General features: G+C 42.3%; 1 protein-coding gene across 1 annotated transcript in view; it reads left to right on the top strand.

The window, feature by feature from the left end:
• col12a1b (collagen, type XII, alpha 1b) overlaps positions 1 to 18,613 on the top strand; it is a 98,451-nt gene that overhangs the window by 16,056 nt on the left and 63,782 nt on the right. Inside the window, 6 exon segments of the mRNA XM_065963484.1 lie at positions 1,990 to 2,268; positions 2,359 to 2,634; positions 5,825 to 6,097; positions 13,400 to 13,669; positions 15,677 to 15,943; positions 17,770 to 17,962. Coding sequence (XP_065819556.1) covers positions 1,990 to 2,268; positions 2,359 to 2,634; positions 5,825 to 6,097; positions 13,400 to 13,669; positions 15,677 to 15,943; positions 17,770 to 17,962 — 1,558 coding nt within the window.

The raw sequence follows: 18,613 nt of genomic DNA, 5'->3' as shown, positions 1-18,613 counted from the left end.
TTCAAAGCCCCCCCCCCCCCCCCCCCCCCATTTAGTAAAATGTTAAAAAGAGAACCACCTGTCAGCTATTATGGTTTAAATCATTTGTAGTGTGTTTGTATTGATATTCATTGATATTGAAACCACATTTAATAATTAATTACAGGAGTCAAATCTAACTAAACCACTGCTGACTGGGAAGGAGAATACAGAGTTGTACCAACCGTCTTCCATATGTCCACAATTACTTTCTTTTCACTTTTCCGAGCGTGTCTCTCTCAACCAAACTCTCTCTCCCTCAATGTGTTCAACACATGTCCACCTTTTGATCTTTCAAGGGCAGAGAGAGTTCCTGCATGTGGAAACATTAGAACTGGGTCAAGAAGTGGTTGAAGGGGGACTTCTTAGCGTTAGTTATAGCACCAGATGAGACTGTTGTTATAGCATCAGGACAATCCAGACTGTCAGGTGTTTTGTCCGTCATGTATCTGTAAACAAAGCTTGACTCTGAGATGCATTCTTTGTACTGAAACTATTAGCCAACCCCCTGAGCATCTGGAAGTCAGGTTTAAACAAGCAAGAAAAGTTCCTCAGAAATGCTGCTTCACCCACTTAAAGCCAAATATTAATCACTCATTTCCTTGGCAAAAAAAAGAGCTTTCGAGTCTGCCAGCATAGCTTTGGTTGCAGATTATATAATACTTATATAAAAGTGACTTTATGTCAACATAAGAGCAGTGTGCAGGAGCCTGAATGAGCAGTGCAGGCACAGCTTCCCTCCAACATGTTAACACAAAGTGCTCCAACAGTGGGGAGTTTCACTGCACTCGTCATCCACTTGTTGTTTGAATGATGGAGCTGTCAGCTGGTTGCAGATTGTACATATTTTATTAATTGGCCTGTAGCTCAAGCCTTTTAAATCATTTACTTCTGATTTTATAAAGAATTCTTTGTTGGTGTTTTTTCTTCCAAAAGAAACATACTTTTGATAAGGTTAAGGCTAAGCTTGTCAGATTGCAGATTTCGTCCTCCGAAAAAGATTTTGGGGAAAATGAATACCAGAAAGACGAAATGTTCAACAATGCAAGTCTCTGTGATCCCATTCCCCGGCTTGAATGTCTGTCATTTCTCTTTGTAACTTGGGAAAGCTCTGTCGAGAGGTTAATTGACAGCTTTCTGGCAGGAAGCCCTGTAGGCAAACACCTTTAATTACCAATCTCAGCTCAGTATTATCTGTACAAACATTATGACCGAGGAGAAAGAGACAGTGGAAGAGAAAAGAGTGGCCTAGAGGCAGGGGAAGAGCTTGGCTTTAACATAGCTGGAAAGAAAGTAAATTTCACCCAAATTGTAGGTGCTCGTTTCACAGAAAACACCAATCCATGCATTTGCTGCCATAAGTATTTGGTTCACTGCATGCTGGTTGGAAAAATGTACTGAAAGATAAATAGCAGAGAGTTTAGTCTGATCTCAAATGAACACATGGAAGAAAACTCATTATGAGCTCCTCACTATGGATAAGAAATATCTGTAAAACGGTTGAGATGGTAGTAGATATAGAGTTGGAAATTGGGATGAGGGGAAAGTGGGGTAAGGAGCCACAGGTTGAATTCAAACTTGGGCTTCCCGCTTCAGGGACTACAGCCTGTGTACATACTGTACATACAAACTAACCACTTGACCACCAGCGCCCCATCAAAATCGTTTTTTAAGGTATACCCTGAGAGGATGTATCTTTAATGGGCAACCCTATTTAATTAAATCTAAGGGTTATTCATAAATGTGTATAACTAGGGGTGTGGCTGAGTTGACTGATAGGTGGATGCGTTGTTGCTGTTTACCAGAAAACTTAAGCCGTACCCCAGCTCCACCTCTTTACCCCACTACACCAATCACAGTCGATGGGCTTCAGAATGGCTCTGCATCCTTTTTTTTTTTTTTTTTTTTTTTTTTTTTTTTTACAGCATATGGTCTTTTGTGTTTGATTAAAATTCCCTTTCTACCTTCCAGGATTTCTCCCACCAAGGGCGCTGTCCTTCTCAGAGGTTGGCCCAAGAAGCTTCAGGACTTCCTGGGAGATGGATGCCAGCTCAGTCGAGTCCTTTTTGGTTCAGTTCAGGCCAGCAGCTGAAACCAATGGTCATTACGTGTCCATGTCTGTGCCCGGGGACACGCTCACCGCCCTCCTCCCCAACCTCACCCCAATCACACGCTATGAAGTCAATGTTTATGCACAGTATGACAAAGGGGACAGCTCGCCTGTGACCGGCTATGAAACTACTTTAGAAGGTATTAATTGTGGACTGAAAACATTTACCTTTTTCATTCTTTAAGTCGGTAAATAGAAGCGGTATTGTAAGACGTGCAAATGTGTTGCAGAGCTCGGCTCCGTGCAGGACCTGAAAGTGTCAGAAGAGACCACAGAGAGCTTCAGGGTGTCATGGCAGCCAGCTCCTGGAGCCGTGACTCGCTACAGGTTGACATACGAACCCGTCGGGGACGAGAGGACGAGGGTGGAGACGGCTACTGTGGGAGCAGAGACGACCATCGTGCTTCTGGGGCTCCTGCCTAAAACCACCTACAGGGTCACCGTCAGCCCTGAATACAGTTCTGGATCTGGAGTGCCTCAGCAGATTGATGGCACCACCAAAGAAGGTGACCATAACTTCACATTACACTCTTACAAATAAGAAGTAGTTTGGAGCTTGAATTTCTGCTCCTAGATCAAACAATAGTTCTGTTTTACATCGGGTATTTCATAGTTTCTTTAAGCTATAAATCATAGATTGTACAAGAACATGTGAAATCAACACCTCCTTTAAAGTGAGGCCAAAAGATATAGAGCTCCCCCTACTGTCTGGCTGCAGTATAGGTCAGAGTCTCGATTGGACAAACTATAAAATCAAACGACACAACAGATACATTTTTCTCAACTCTGGTTTCCGTCTTGATGACAGTTAGTTATTATCACGCTGATATGTGTTCAGTTCTTTTTCTTTGTCTGGCTCCCTCGAGGAAGCTCTTTGTTTTATTAGTTACTTGATGCTACAAAACATTGTAAAATGTCATGTTTTACAGCTCTGTTGACTCTGTGTGCACCGGATTAGCCGAGGAAGAGGAAGAACAGCGAGAGGAAACATAATGATAACTAACACAGGAGTCAGTGAGCTATAAAACATCTATAAACAGACGGTTCTGGTGTGGACCGTAACCACCTGAAGTATCTTTGACGTTTTTATCAGTAAGCTAACTGTGTGCTTGTGTTAGCAGAAGCAGCGTGAGGTCAATAATCTGCCTTTACCAGCAGCTCTGCACTGCACAGACTCTGACTCCAAATGTCCAATATGTCCCCGCTCAGGGGATATTTTGACTTCATTTTTTTTACAGCTAGAGGTGGAAATGTGCTGTCCGTAGTTATATACAGTCAATATCATAAAGTAGTCCAATCTGGAAACACCAACATCCTTTAAATATCAGGTGAATCAGAGTGGTTGTTCAGGCAGGCCGTCCCAACCAATGATCCCGAGGAACCTAAGAGAGCTCAAGAGCTCCGAGGAAAAGATGACCATTCTTTTTTCCCTGATAAAATGTGTCATAAAACATGGATACCATATCTGTAAAAAGTAAGACTTACAAGGATATGTAGAGCCTGTAAATGAAAAGTCTTAACCCTTGAAAAAAGGCCTTGGGGTAACAGATAAGGATCAACAGATTTCGAGTGATTGAAGCATTAGATATCCTGCCAGAAGTGCAGCTCTGAAGTCCAGAAATCTGAGTCGCTGTTGAGTAATGCCTGACTCACCAGTTATGATGCACAACAGGTGTCTGCAGATGTCTTTTATATTCATTATTTAAAAACTATGATGGATGTGACTTTAGTCCAAGTCCTGATTTACTCAGATTATAATTTTTTTGACAAGTGTCGTCATCTGCCACTTGGCGATTGCGTTCACGTTCCTAAATTGCCTTGGAGTTCCAGGAGTCCACTCACCTTTGACCCCCAGTGGAAAGTGAACTCTGCAGTGTTAGTACAACCTGCCACCCATCGAGCTGCTCGTCAGATCCGCCCGGCCTTTCAGGGAAAGGAATGAAAAACAGACAGAAGCACATTAAGGAGGGAAAAATGTGACAGCTGGGTCAAGATGTACTCTTGGGGTGATAAGCAGTGAAGAAGGAAGGATCAGGAGATAATGTTGTGGGAGTTAAGACATGCCCTTTAGTTTCTGGACTCAGTGAAGTCCTGACACTTTGTGATCATTTGTTGTCTTTTGAAAAGGTTGATAATCTCATTCATCAACCTGTAATGTGGGATGTTAGGGAGGGATTGCGTAGCTACTGAAGATAAATATCGTTTAGCCAAAAGACTGGAAATAAACACTTTATATTCCTGTCCATGGCAACAGCATTTCTGACCGTGTGGGCGAGTACCGTTCACCTCCTGGTTCCTCCAGCTGCTTGTCATCTGAGGTGAATTTTTCCCGTGTTTTTGACGGTTTATAAAAAAAGAGTCAGGATTAATCCCAGCTTGCACCTCTCTGACATGAAACGGCCAGCTGGCTCTCAGATGGAGAGGTGTTTTCTCTTCTCCATGTATGGCTTACAGTATTGTGTCCATTAGATTGTTTACCTGTTATGACTTTATCTGAAAACTATGAATGTATGAGGTTAAGCACCAATTGGCCCTTTCGCTTGCAGCCTGTGTTGAAAATACTCAGTTTCAGCAGACACTGAGATCACTTTGCTTTCTTTTTCTTCCCCCCTTTTTGGAAAAAATTAGAGTTCATTTCACTTAAATTGTGTGCCATTTTCATCACTCTGTAGGAAAAAATCACAGTCAGACAGATGCGACAATAAAAGACTTCACAGTAAGAGTCCAAAAGAGGCGTTAAGAGGAGCTAAGTAGGGCGAATGAGTCAGAGAGCGTTTACTTAAACAATTATCTTTTCAAAGAGGAATTGTTTGAACGGTTTAAAGTACCTCAGACTAATTCACATCTTGGTAACTACACAGCATTCTACTGTGCAGCTTTACCCAGAGTCCTGGTCAAGGACTCCTCAGAACATGTTTCTACTTTAATTTATATCCAGACAGACAAGAGACACATGCACAGCGGTCCAGGACAGTTTTGCAGGAGGATTTTGGGAATAAAGACGCTTTCTAAAGCCTCCTGTGGACAGGTGTTGAGAACTAGCATGCTAACCCAAAACACTTAAACAATGCATCTGGTTCGCCCAATGTATCTGTGATGTCCATTCCAAATGAAGTCTATTTTTATTGTAATTTCTGGTCTTTTTATGCCTTTATTTACAGACAGGACAGTGGATAGAGTCAGAGATAGGGAGAGAGAGAGAGAGAGTGTGGGAAATAACATGCGGGGCCCACTTGGGCGTCCATGGGCTCCGTACATGAGGCTAGCACACTAACCACTAGGCTACCGGCGCCCCAAGAAATCAAAATTAATTCCCCCAAAGGTGAAACACAACTATAACAAACATCTTTTCAATACGACACCAGGAAGTATTTTCTTTGCATTTTTCCTGGTGTTGTATTTGATAGACAATTGTAATAAACGTGTTCTAACTTGGGGGCGTTTTGAGGGTTTTGAAAGTCGCCATCATCGTGTCTATCAGCCGATTGGTGTTGAAACATATATGAATGGGTGTGGCGCCCATTTTTAAAGAATGATCACCTTGGAGATCCACCCTGGTTGAAATCTTTTTGTTTGCAAGCAAGTGTGCTTTGTATATTTACATTTTAAAAAAAGCTTGTCATGTAACTGAACTATGTTTGACTCATGTTTTTGGATACTGGTTTCATTTTCTGACTTTGTGTCTCACCTTGGCAGTCCGCGGTTCCCCACGTGACCTGAGGGTTTTCGACGAGACCACGTCCTCCATGAAGGTCTCCTGGGAGGCGGCGCCGGGGAATGTGCTGCAGTACCGCGTGGCGTACAGACCGAGCGCCGGTGGCACCAAGAAGGAACTGTCCGTCAAGGGCGACAACACGGCCAGCGTCCTGAAGAACCTGCAGCCGGGCACCCAGTACGACATCTTCCTCAGCGCACGATACCAGTCCGGCCTGGGCGACGCCTTGGAAGGACAAGGCACCACGCTAGAAGGTAATCCGGTTTCTGTTCCGTTATTTTGGGTTCCTGGATGACAGCACACATGTTGAGTGAGCAATCCGATGAATCAAAATGTTCCTTTATCTCTGTTTTGATCTCCATCAACTACTCGCAAATATGTCCTTAGAAGCTGAATGTTTAAATCTAGAAATGCAAAAGAAAGAGTGAACACATGTCAAAGCTGTCTTCTAAAGTCAACTCTTCAAGTCTCTTAACTCTTCAGACTGACATCCTTTCTGTGTCACTTCTGGCATGCAGCTGTGACCCACACGTCTCCCAGATTAAACTATTACTTTGTTTTTATTGCGGCTCTATAGTTCCACACGCTCAGCCAGTGTTTGAGGTTTTACTGTAATTGCTGTGACTAAACACTGGCAGACGACCAAATCATCAGAAGGGCCCTCAAAACAAACATTAATAAAAAGTCTGTGTTTAATCTCGGCTTTCTTTTTAGCTGCAGAGGAAATGTTAGAAGATATCCTATTTTCAGTTCCCCCCCGGGGGGGCTTCAGAGGTCGGGCTTATTGTAACAGGAGAGGAATAATAAACAGTCCGGACAAGAGGGGAGAGAGGTGGTGAGAAGGAACCGAGGAGGAGGATGAGAAGAAGAAGAAGGCCTCCAGCTTTCAGATAGTGTTCTAGAGATATCAGAGAAAGTTTATTTTCCTAATGATTTTTGTAGCTGTTGTTCCTCATTTCATTCTTTATTGTTGGATCATTTGGAGCTACACAACAGGAGATTTTGACTCCTCTTTTTTTTTTGATTAAATTCTTTGACAGGACAGTGGACATATTAGGAAATCTGTAGAGAGAGAGGGGTATGACATGTGGGAAAGGAGCAGCAAGTCGGACTTAAACCAAAGCCACCCGCTTGGACGACTTTAGCCTCAGTACATGGGGCGCGACCTAACCACTAGGCTACCAGTGTCCCAGATTTTGGACATTTTTACTTTTTAATAAAATATTGTGATCAGAAGGAAAGATCTTACTTATATGTATTTGATGCAAGTCCGGATTTGGGATGTGCCCGATTAGTTGACTGATTAATTAAATGTCACAACCCCTCCCTTTGATTTTAGACAGTTTTCACCATTTTCTGAGTGATATTTTCCCCTTAGAGTAGTTGATTTTTCTGAATTATTTAAGTTTAATGGACAGGGAATAGGCAGCTAGGAACATCTCTATTTCAGCCACAGATGTGTATTTATTCAAAGAGGCAATTCATAATTGGGAGGTTTCAGCTGTTAGAGGATTTATGGTTACAGAAAATGAGGCAAACGTTCACTAACAAGCTCACCAGGGCAGATAAACTTGAGAGTGCATGCACATGCTCCATGCAGACTCACCCTGCAGATGTGAGCAGATGTTATGATTTTTGTCACACTGACTCTTTTAGCTACTGATTCTTAAAATGAAATATGGTTCGGCATCCTTGTTGCCTCTTGATTCAGAGTCAGATCATGTGACTGCTACGGCTGCTACAGTTTTGAAGAAAACTTTGGAAACCTTTGGGAGTCAAGGTTTCTGTTTTGTACAGATTGGATGTAGTGAAGCAGAACTTGCTAAGTCGGCGGAGCTGTAGCTGTAAAATCAACAGTGGACACAGCAGGCAGTCATCCAGCCACACAGGCTGAGAGGTGAGATGAGACACAGCAAGACCGGACAGGAATGTAACCCAGCTGAGAGCTGGGCTGGGAGGTTAGGAGGAGCTGGGAAGACTGACTCATTCCTGTCTCTGTTTCTGTCGTCCTCCCTGTTTATGTCTCCATGTGTCTCTGTTTCATGTTGACTCTTCTTTCTCACCTTCATGCCCCCTCTCCCACGTCTCTTCAATTCTGTTATATTTATATCTTTCCTGTCACTTTTCTCTTTGTGTCTCTGTCTTTCTTTGCCGTCTACAGTCTTTCTGTGTCGGCCTGCACAGCATCCACACAGCGCTTACAAATCAATACGTCCTCCTGTTATTGTTTCTCCTCTCCTGTACTCCAGGTTGCAGGGGCATGCACTGGTTAAGCGTTTTTTTGTTGTGTTGGGTTCACGGTCTGTTTTTAGCGTGTTGCTAAGGCCCCGCAGACATCCCCGGTGCTGGCCCACATTAGAAGCAGCTGGCAGGAGGTTTCTTCATTACCTTTATTTCCCTCACATGTGGGGTTAAACCCGACTCAGCTGCACTGATACTGTACCCACGTTAAAACATGTGAGCTCACTTCGGTCCTGTTGTAAAAACTCTGATTGTACAGTAAGAGCCGAGTTAAGCTCCGTTTATGACCAAATGAGAAGTAAAATGGAAAGCCAAATCCAGCAGGTTATGGTGTTTCCTGTGATAAATTAAAACCATCAAAAACGTATAGATACATTCAGCAAAGTCTCAGTCTTTACTCGTTGAATTCATGCCAGTAAATCGCAGAATATGTTTAAATGTGGTGAGTGTAGCTCCAGTTAGTTTTGCGTAAAGCTGTCCACAGCCCGATAGTAAAGGCACTGCAGCTGCCTTTGGTTTTTTGTCAGAGTCTTTTTCTCTTAATACACTATTTGGAAACATCCCTAAAGACTTGACATGAACCAGGACTAGTGTGACGGTAGGATGGGGATGGAAAAAGCTTTTTTAAAAAGTTGAGAGAAGTGAGAACATTTCAGCAACCACTGAGGAAAAGTCACAGAAGTTACAGTTGATCTTTAAAAGTATCTGAGAACTTGGAAGGTTTTTGTTTCCATTGAACCCTTGAGCTAAAGTTCAACTCTCATACCATAAAGCTGGAGGTGTTTTAAAGGGGACATATTCTGAAATATCCACTTGAACAGTGTCTTTGAACATATATCTGGGTAACCTGAGAGTCTACAGACCCACAAAATGTGAAATAAACCCATCCAGTCCTTTGTTTGTGGTCTGCATAAGTCTTACAACACAGAGAAAAATGCTCTGTTTCAAATGTGCTCTCCTTGTGATGTCACAGTGGGATTCTGGTAAAAGAAAATTCCCTCCCCTCCCCTGATATCTCCACCCATGGACTCCAGCAAAACCTTTGCTCAGGTCCGCCATCTTTATTCTCACTACAGAGGAGTGATGTATACCAGGAAAACTCAGGGGGCGGGCTCATTGCATTTAAAGAGACACACACACCAAAACGGAGCGTTCTGAGAGAGCTGGTTTGAATAGGAATAAATAGATGGATGGGTGGAATGATGGGAATAGATTGGTAGAAAGACAAGGGGAGACTTGCAGACCAGTGGAAATTACTTTTCATATCCTGTGGTTTTCTTCAGACTTGGTTTGTGCATAAAAAAAAAGGTTGAGGTGGCGTTTTTTCAGGGAGCCAGATATTCCACTCTCCATCTGATGGCTGTCTTTGGCTTTTCATCTTTTTAAAAGCCTGAATATTCATCTTCTAGCTTTGAGAGACAGCGCTCCTTGAAGCAGATCAGAAGTGGCAGTGGCAGCCGTGGAGAGCGCTCCCAGCTGCCTGCTAATGGCGGCTGCAGTGGCGTCTGTGTGGTGAGGATGGGGTGACGGCGACTGAAACAACAGACACCATTAAAATGATTTATCTACATGACGTCGGTGTATATTTTTCTAACTCAAATGAAAAGCGGCCTGTCAAAGTTGAAGCCTCGTCAGACTTTGCATGTTAGCAAAAGCAGAGAGAGCTTCATAGAGCAGTTCTATTTGAGTTCAATATTAAGATGTTTCATGACAAGCTGCCCCAGTCTTCTCTCTTTTATTGTTTTATACGTGGGCAACAAGGGAGCACCTGTTTGAAGGCCTGCGTCTGCTGTTTTTTTGAGCTTGCAGTGCCCATTTTCTATCCAAAACCAACGCGGTTCAGCATTTCCAGCGTTCAGCGTCCTAAGTGCAAAAATTTCCTTGGCGTCAGCTGTTTTTTGTTTCTTGGCTCACAGCCCTCTCAGTTGAAAAATAGTTAAACTTTTGTAACCCCGCTGCGATCTTCAGTGTCACTGCTGCCTCACCGAGCAATCAAAACCAAGAATCAACTTTGTCAACGACAACTTTGACAGAGAAACTAATCCGACCCGTCTTTTGGAGGGTACTCTTTCCATGTGAAGAGCTGCTGCGAAAGCCAGGACAGGATTCCTTAAGCATTTCTTGTTTTCTTGGTGGCATTTTCTTGGTCACTACTGAGGGAAGCAGAAGTTCCGTGAGAAACTTCTGTTACCTAGCAACAGTAAGGGCTCTGAAATTGGGGTTGTGAGCGCTGCTAGTGGACACAGACCTTTGTTTAGGAAACATATTGTGGTGTGGGTTTTAATAAGTACTCAACTTTAGCTTCTTCACATGCGACCCTGGTCTCCTTGGTGAAAACCATTTGTTGTGTCATCATCATTCCAAGTGGACTTATTCCATCTTTCCACGACGTCTGCGGAGTTCACACATTCTGGACGTCTGGAGCTGTGACTCTAATTGTCTAATAGTGATGCAGATAAAGTCCTAATCGCTTCCCAAAGTTGTGGCTTAGTTGCTAATTACATTGCATTACCCTCCATAGGTATGAGTAGGAACAGTTAATAAGAACAGCCTGTGTTTTTTCACTTCCTGTTGGGCCTCGTCAGTGTGCACTGAGATTTGTTCTTAATTGACTGGTCCTGAATTTTGTTGTCTTGAATTCCAGCCCAGAAACATTATTTCCGTCTGTGAACATTAGCCGAGCCTTCCCCCCTCTCTCATAAGATCTCTATCAATTGGCAAAATCAGGACTGTGATGTATATTTCAGGCTCACTTTCTTAATTATTCAGATTTTCTTTCATTAACATTTTGGAAAATTGGCTTTTGGTCTTTCCACCTCCTCTAGATTCTTCCATCACTGACAGACATTCAAACATCCTGCTCTGTCTGTAAAGGAAAGTTATAAATATGTCACAGGCAGGAAATAGATTTGTTCAAACAAATCTGTCAGGGCTTTGGTTTCTTATAGGGCTGGGAATCTTTGGGTTTCTCATGATTTGATTCAGAATCAATTTTCGGTTCAAAATGATTCTCGATTCATCGATTCAAAGTCTATTTTTGAATGAGTTCATACTTCAGGATCTACTCCAGTCATCTGTGAGTCTGGCTGAATTTCCTGCTGCTCTATTTGGTGTTCTACTCAGTTAAAGAGCTAGCCTTAGCACTTAGCAGAGAGTGACTGATTAATCAAAAAAAAAATGTTGGAAGTTATGAATCAATTTTAAATCTTAGAAGAGAAGAACCACGATTTTTACATGAATCGATTTTCCCACCTCTAGTTTCTGATATTCTCAAGTCCTCAGAAAGTTCAGTTGAGTACATGGAAATCAATGAAAACAGTAATGCTATGTTTGTGGGTGGTCTTGATGTATCATCTGTGAATAGAGCCAGTTTTAGAGTTAACATCGCTTCAACAATGGGTACATTTTTGTGGTAGGTAATTGGTTTACTTAATTACACCCCCTTTATTTTCCCCAAATGTTCTGACAGGAAACAGGAATTGTCTTAGAGGTGTCTTATAACTGCATGTTGGTCAACAAGGCACAGCTGGGCTGCAGTCTCATTCTCTTGTTGTTTTACCTGTGGTTACCAATGCAGAGAGAGAGTCTATGGCTACAGGCGCCCGGAGTATTGGGTAAACAGGAATCTGAAGCAGAGCCTTCAGGATGTTCCCAATACTTCCAAAGTACAAAAACATTAAATGTTACAAATAACAAATTGAGGATTATTTCCCCAGCCAGCATGTCCATGTGGGCCCCATACGGGTTAAATGTGAGCTGCAAATATGTTGGTTTGTCCACTGGTTCCATGGTAGCCCCAGCTGTGTTTGCCCATATGAGTCCTGAGAGGGATCTACCTGGGTTTTAGGTTAGTGGCCTATCGCTGGCTAATTTATGTGAGACCCATGTAGGCCCCACCTCTGCCTTGAGGAAAGATCTCAGCCGGCCTTAGGTGGGGCCCAACCGGGCTGCAAAATGGGTTCCATTACAATGGGTTGGCTATAAACTAATTGTGAACACTTACTGGTTTCTAGCATTTGGTTATGTCCACTACTACCGGACTTTACGCGTTCAATATTGCTAAAAACACCATGTGAGATTGACGCTAAAGTGCTGGTCATGAATCGGGTCCACTGAATGAGGTGCCATGTTTAACAAGTTAAAAAACTTGACTGTGAGAAGCATCAGTGAGTCACCAAAACTCTTAGAAAACATCCTCCAAGAATGTACACAGACACAACAACAACATTTCTCAAAACAATAGCTTCTAAATTGATATCAGCAGATATTCTTCTATCTTTTGAACTTCATGAGATTTAGTTCAGGAAAAGCTCTCTCAAGTTAACAATGAATTTATTTAAAGGAAATGTAGAGGCTTATTCCCTTCTCTCCTTTTTGCCATTTGGATTTTATATTTATAGCTTTGCCAATATTTCCTGAGGTCATTTTGAACCCTAAATTAATCTCAGACATACATGGGTGCTGCAAAACTGCTCGAAAGAGGTCAGACGTGGCATCAAATTTGAGCTATCAGATGTTGAGGCAGACACAAAAAAACATTTCTGGGACTAAACAGGCGGAATGATAAGTGTATTACAAAGTATTTCCTCTGTAAAATCCATCACACTCATCAACGAATATCAGCGTTTAATGAAAGACAAAGCCATAAAGTAAGACTAAAGTTAAAAGTTAAGATTTCCTCCAAGTCAGAGGTTTGAGTTCTTTGAATCGACAAGAAAGTAAGGGAGATGCTGGAACAAAAAAAGTTGCATTAAAGGCTGCACATTTCAAATGAACCGGTTTAATTTAAATGTTTCTACAAAATACTGAACATCAAAATTTGCAGCTGATATGATGACGTAATATAAGAAGACGTGTTACTCCTGTTTTTCCTCTCGCATGTCTCCAGCCTCACATGCTCTGCACTTTTTAATGAAGCAGAAACGACTAACAATAGCTTAAGAAGTAGAAAACAAAAGCTGTGGTTAGACGTTCAGTTCTTCTGTCTATTCAATGGCCTTTTAATCGTCTCCACTTTACCAGAACATGCAACGGGTTCCTTTGTTTGGAGGGAAGATGGATTTAAAAAAAACAAAAAAAACCTTAAAAACACTGGAGGGAACATTAGAGCAACCCAGCCTGTGTGACTTCAGTCTATATCAAACTTCACTAACCTTTGACCTCACAGATGAGCTGTAAATATCTGGTGTGTTTTTGGCCAATATTTGATCAATCAATATTAATGAAACTAAACACATAATGTGTATTGGGTCTATTTAAAGTATATAAACTACACATTCCTGTGTTAATCCATCCATCTGCTTGATTCTTTTCAGAGGGAGGTCTCCCCACAAACCTGGTCACCAACGACGTGACCGACACCAGCTTTGTGGCGTCCTGGACGGCAGCGCCGGGGAATGTCAAGATGTACCGGGTCCGATGGAAGTCTCTGTTCTCTGAGGAGGCTGGAGAGAAAACGGTGGCGGGAGACGTGACCAACACCGTGCTGGACGGTCTGACTCCTGAGACCCTCTACCAAGTGTCTGTGGTCGCCGCCTACGGTCACAAAGACAGCGAGCCGCTCACGGGACAGGAAACTACTGACGGTAAGACGACTAATGCTGCATAAAGTAGACACATTTTAGGGGACAGTTCAATATATGAATTGGAATGTTAACTCATGTAAGTAAATCAGTAAGGCGTCTGGGCGACAATAAAGTTTGGAAGAAGTTATCGGGCCAGGAAACTTGGTCTTCAAAAACGGGAGAACTTGAGATTTGTCTTTCAAAGGTAAAAGTAGACATGCCCTCCCCTGGCAGCCCTGCAGCGTTCTCCCCCCGGAAGGCTTCCAGGGAGCTGGCCAATCAGAAGAGAGTGGGCACATGGGGAGGGGGGGCCTTAAAGAGACAGCAGCTGAAACAAACCGTTTCAGGCAGAAGCTGAAATTAGAGTTTTTACTGACACCAGTATCAGATAAATATGTGAAGCTGCTCTACAGGTTTCACAGACTGACAACATGGAAGGTGAACATGAGGAGAATATTGGATATTAACAGTCAATGCAGATGAGATGCAGATGATAAGCTCTGCATGACATGAAGGGTCAGTCCAGGTGTTTGAATGTTGTGTTGTCAGGTCATGAACCCGCTGAGGGAAGTGTTCCCTGTATTGTTATAGTAACACACATGGCAGAAGAAAAGACTTGTTTTGATTATGAGGTCAGAAGAAAATGAGCCAAAGTCCACTTCCTCTTAGCTCAAGATCAAAACGCAGTTCAGTGCTTGTGTAATCGTACAGTTGGCATCCTCCGAAAAGGGTTTTGCTTTCTAGTCAGTGGGAGAAGTCTGAATTTAAATAAAGGTATTCAGCTGAAATACTGTAATTAGGAGTAAACACACTAAACTCAAAGCGGAGGAGATTTATTTATTGTTGCGTCGTGTGTGTTCTGTGAATGACGCGATGTGAACTGCATGCTGACATAACGCATCAGAGACAAAGCACACTGTTAAAATGTCAACACATTCCTCGCTCTATATGCACACAGGGAGAATCAAACCAATGCAAACAGCCCCCCCCATCCCCCCCTTAAAAAACAAAGCAAAACAAGATGAAGATAAACTAACAGGTTTGAGTACATATTGTTCCTCGTACATCTCCAGCTTCACATATTTGTTCAAATCTATCAACACAATGAGAAGTTGGACGCCGTGTGTTTTTCCTTCACTAAAAGTTCTCCAGAGTAAAATCAAGTAGTCTGAAAAACCTTCCTCACGATCATTAAATATATATTATATTCCCTTACAACGTTTTTAATCAGCTGCAGCGTCGTAGGAATAAATTAGTTTCCTTTTTAAGGGTTTGGTTGTTTCTGGGGAAAAGGAAAATGTGGTTAGCATTTCGATCACTTCTGGGTAATTCATGTCCTTTCATTTTGGCTCCAGCTGATGGTATTACTCAACATCTATGCATGTATTTATGAATACAACATGATTATGAAAGAAATATAAAGGAAACCACACTTGGCCTTGAAAATGGAGTGGAACAAATTATTTTTTATTTAAGGTTTGGATGAACAATGGCTACATGTTTGTGGCTGTTAAGGGTACATAAAGGGGTTTAAGTTAAAGTCAGGGTTGGTCATTTCCTCCAGATCCACTTTTTAAGATTCTGGTTGAAGTTGTCTTTAGGTCCTGACAGAAATGAATAACTCATGTTCTCTGAAAAAGGAACAAAGAAAATCCATCATCTGTATCAGTTTGTAAGTCTGTAAGAACTTCGACCCATGTCTGCCACGAGGTACCAATCTGATGAACCAATCAGACGCCTCCCTGTCTCCCTGCTCGCTCTCTTCCCCATGTGTGCTCTAGCTCACACTCAAAGCATGAGCTGAGGTCTGCTTCTGGACCAATGGAGCTCGTGCATGTAAGTGAGGGGGCGTGGCTTTAGAGGGAGCACAGAGGGGAGGCAGTGGGTGCAGACGGAGCACTGAGGGAATGCTACTTTCAAAATCATGCTAGTTTTTTTTAAATGACCAACCCTGCCTTTAAGGTAAATCCATGGTTCTGCATGTTTTAGGCTGAATTCAGTTTTGAAAATGATCTTTTTGTTTTACAGCCTCTGCTGCTGGTAAAAAATTGACCGTGTCGGACGAGACTGAGCGAACCATGAAGGTCACATGGATGCCGGCACCAGGCAAGGTGGTGAACTACCGGCTGAAGTATGCTCCCATTGGTGGGGGGAAAGAGGTGATCCTCAGGATCCCTGGGACATCCACTTCCACCGTCATGAAGCGCCTGCAGCCAATGACGACCTACGACATCATCGTTCACCCCATCTACAAGCGCGGGGAAGGAAAAGCAAGGCAAGGAGTAGGAACGACACGTACGTTGGTCCATAATTCAACCCTCTGACAGACACTGCAGAAACATGTCCATCTCACCCGAGAGCTTTTAACCTGAGTTCTTTCTCAAAGCATTTCCATTGGTGGAAGGAAATTCATAAATCTGCTGTCTGGGTGATTTCTCACAGGCTGAATATAAGTTTAATGTTGAGGCCAAAATGCAAAGTTTCAAGCTGAATGAAACAGATGGTGAACTCATGGTTTCACTTGCCTACTTTTTATATACGCTATGGGACTTTTACTTTCCATTAATCTCATTCCCAGAGTCGTGGGCTGCCCTTTGATTGGCCTGACAAATATGTACAGAATAAAAAAATGTTCATTAGTTAGATCTGAGATTGAGATGCACCAATCGACCCGGCCGCCTGGTGACTAGAACTAGATGATTTCCATCCTGTTCAGACGTGACTGGTGATTGATCTGAATCCGTGCCTATGCATCACTTCGCAAGTAATATTAAAGATTAATGCATATTGACATTGAACCAATATAAACAAGTTTTTAAAACTCTTCAGCCCCAATTATGGTTGACAGAGGCAGTGTGGATGACAGAGGCAGAGAGGTGAGAGACAGTAAGCAATAGTCGAATAAAAGAGTCACCAGTTATCTGATGGGTGATTCATGATTTCTTCAAGAAGTCAGGAGGAAAACAGCTAATGAGAAAGATATTTACATTGTCCATTTAAGAAAAGTAAAGAAAGGAAAATGTCTCTGCTGTTGATTCTAGTTCTTTGAAGAGAGATAAATTGGAATTTGGCAGGTCAGACCCTGAAGATATCGGAAATCAAATTCTTTCTAGTTTTTGGTTGCTTCTCAAACTTTTTGCTCAGCCAGATTCAGAAAAAGTCACAGGTGTGTTTGCTTGGTTTCTGTGGTGCAGTTTGTGACTTTGTCCTTTTGGCTGCATGTCAACTGGATGTTAGTAATTCTTGTCAACTTAGGTTGTAGGTTTGATGTGGAGTCCTCTGTCTTTCAGTCTTTTTCTGCTGCCAACCCATTACTCTGTGTTGCAGAATCTTTTGGCTGACACATTGATTAATTGTCTTAAAAGGCCTTCGTATTATTGACCTTTTTCGTTCTGTTTTGGACGATATGTCTGTATATAAATGCGTTTGAACTTCAGATACCCCTTCATGCAGTTAGAATTTTTGGAGAAATTACGATTTAATTTTCTAGTTTTGAGAGGACGTGCTTCTTAATGTCTTGGACGTCCAATAATTTAGCTGGCAAAGATTAAACTCCCTGCTAAATTGGACTGGTAAGTGGAAAGTATTGCTCTAACTACCTCCCTTCATGTTCAGGATAAGGATGTTAACTCGTGCTCTTTAAGTATTTTAAAAAAAGAACTTGATGAAACTGGCTTGTTTGACAATGTTGTCACTCGTTTTAATAGCAGTGTTAACTCATGTCATAATGCCTTGGAAATGAACGCGGCTCTATCATCCAAGTTGCAGATTTGTTTCCATTGTTCCACCAAAAACAATATTTTTTGACTTAAAGGTTAAAGCGTCTTTCAGATGAATATTTGTCACACTTAAGGCGCTGCTTCCTTTGCGAAGAAGAGGACGCTGAAATCACAGTTCAACACGTGCTAAATCACACGCTACCATTACTAACACACAGCATGACACTGTGCTATTTAACAAAAGACACCAGGTTCAAGGTATTGTATTATGGACTAATGAGAAACTGGCTTCTATGTGGTGCGGCTGATCCAAAAAACCTTTGCCAAGAGTTAGAGATGTGTTTACGTTTTAAGCTGCACACGTTTGTTCTAAAATTCCGGGCCGGGGTGTTTTTATTTCAGTGTCGCCATACAAGGCTCCCAGAAACCTCCAGACCTCAGAGCCAACCAAGACCAGTTTCAGAGTCACCTGGGATCCAGCGCCTGGAGATGTTAGGGGCTACAAAGTTACCTTTCACCCCAGTGGAAATGATGTGGACCTGGGTGAACTCCTGGTCGGTCCTTACGATAACACCATCGTTCTAGAGGAACTCAGGTAAGCTTTCTTAACTGTTTGATATTTACTTGAATTTTTTAATTTGGGACCTTACGGGGATTCCTTGTCATTTGGAGCCAGCTTCAAGTGGACACTGAAGGAACTGCAGTTATTTGCACTTCCCAATTGGCTTTCATTTTTTAACAACTGAACATGCCGCTTGGAGACAACTTTTATCAGTATGCAAATCTTATTTCCATCTTGCATCTACCTAGAACAAACCTCAGGAGATGGCAATACATACCTTCCTAAAACAGCCAACATCAATCACTCCTATTGGCAGTAGAACAAGTCTGTAGGGACTTGGGTTGGGAACTGGAGGTGTGCATAAGATCCTGTTTGGGCATGTGTGTGTATTTCAGCCTATGTGTGTTTAGCACGACTCTATAACATCACTCAAACATTGAGTTTATCACGAACATCATTTGCACCTTGCTGAATGTTTCTCAACGTATTAGATCCAATTTTTACACAAAACAGCTTTTATTATAGTGAATAGGAATCATTCAGCCACAGCTAATGAAGTATTCCTGTTTTACCAGCTGGTATCCATAAATACACATCTGACTGTTTTTCCTAGTGCGGCAGACTCATGCTTTCTGCTCTGAGTCATTTTGTACAGCGGGAACATTTTTCAATTAGGGGTTCCTA

Source organism: Labrus bergylta, chromosome 15 (genome assembly GCF_963930695.1).
Source record: "Labrus bergylta chromosome 15, fLabBer1.1, whole genome shotgun sequence".
NCBI classification, from domain to species: Eukaryota; Metazoa; Chordata; class Actinopteri; order Labriformes; family Labridae; genus Labrus; species Labrus bergylta.
This window is presented reverse-complemented; position numbering and strand designations above follow the sequence as displayed.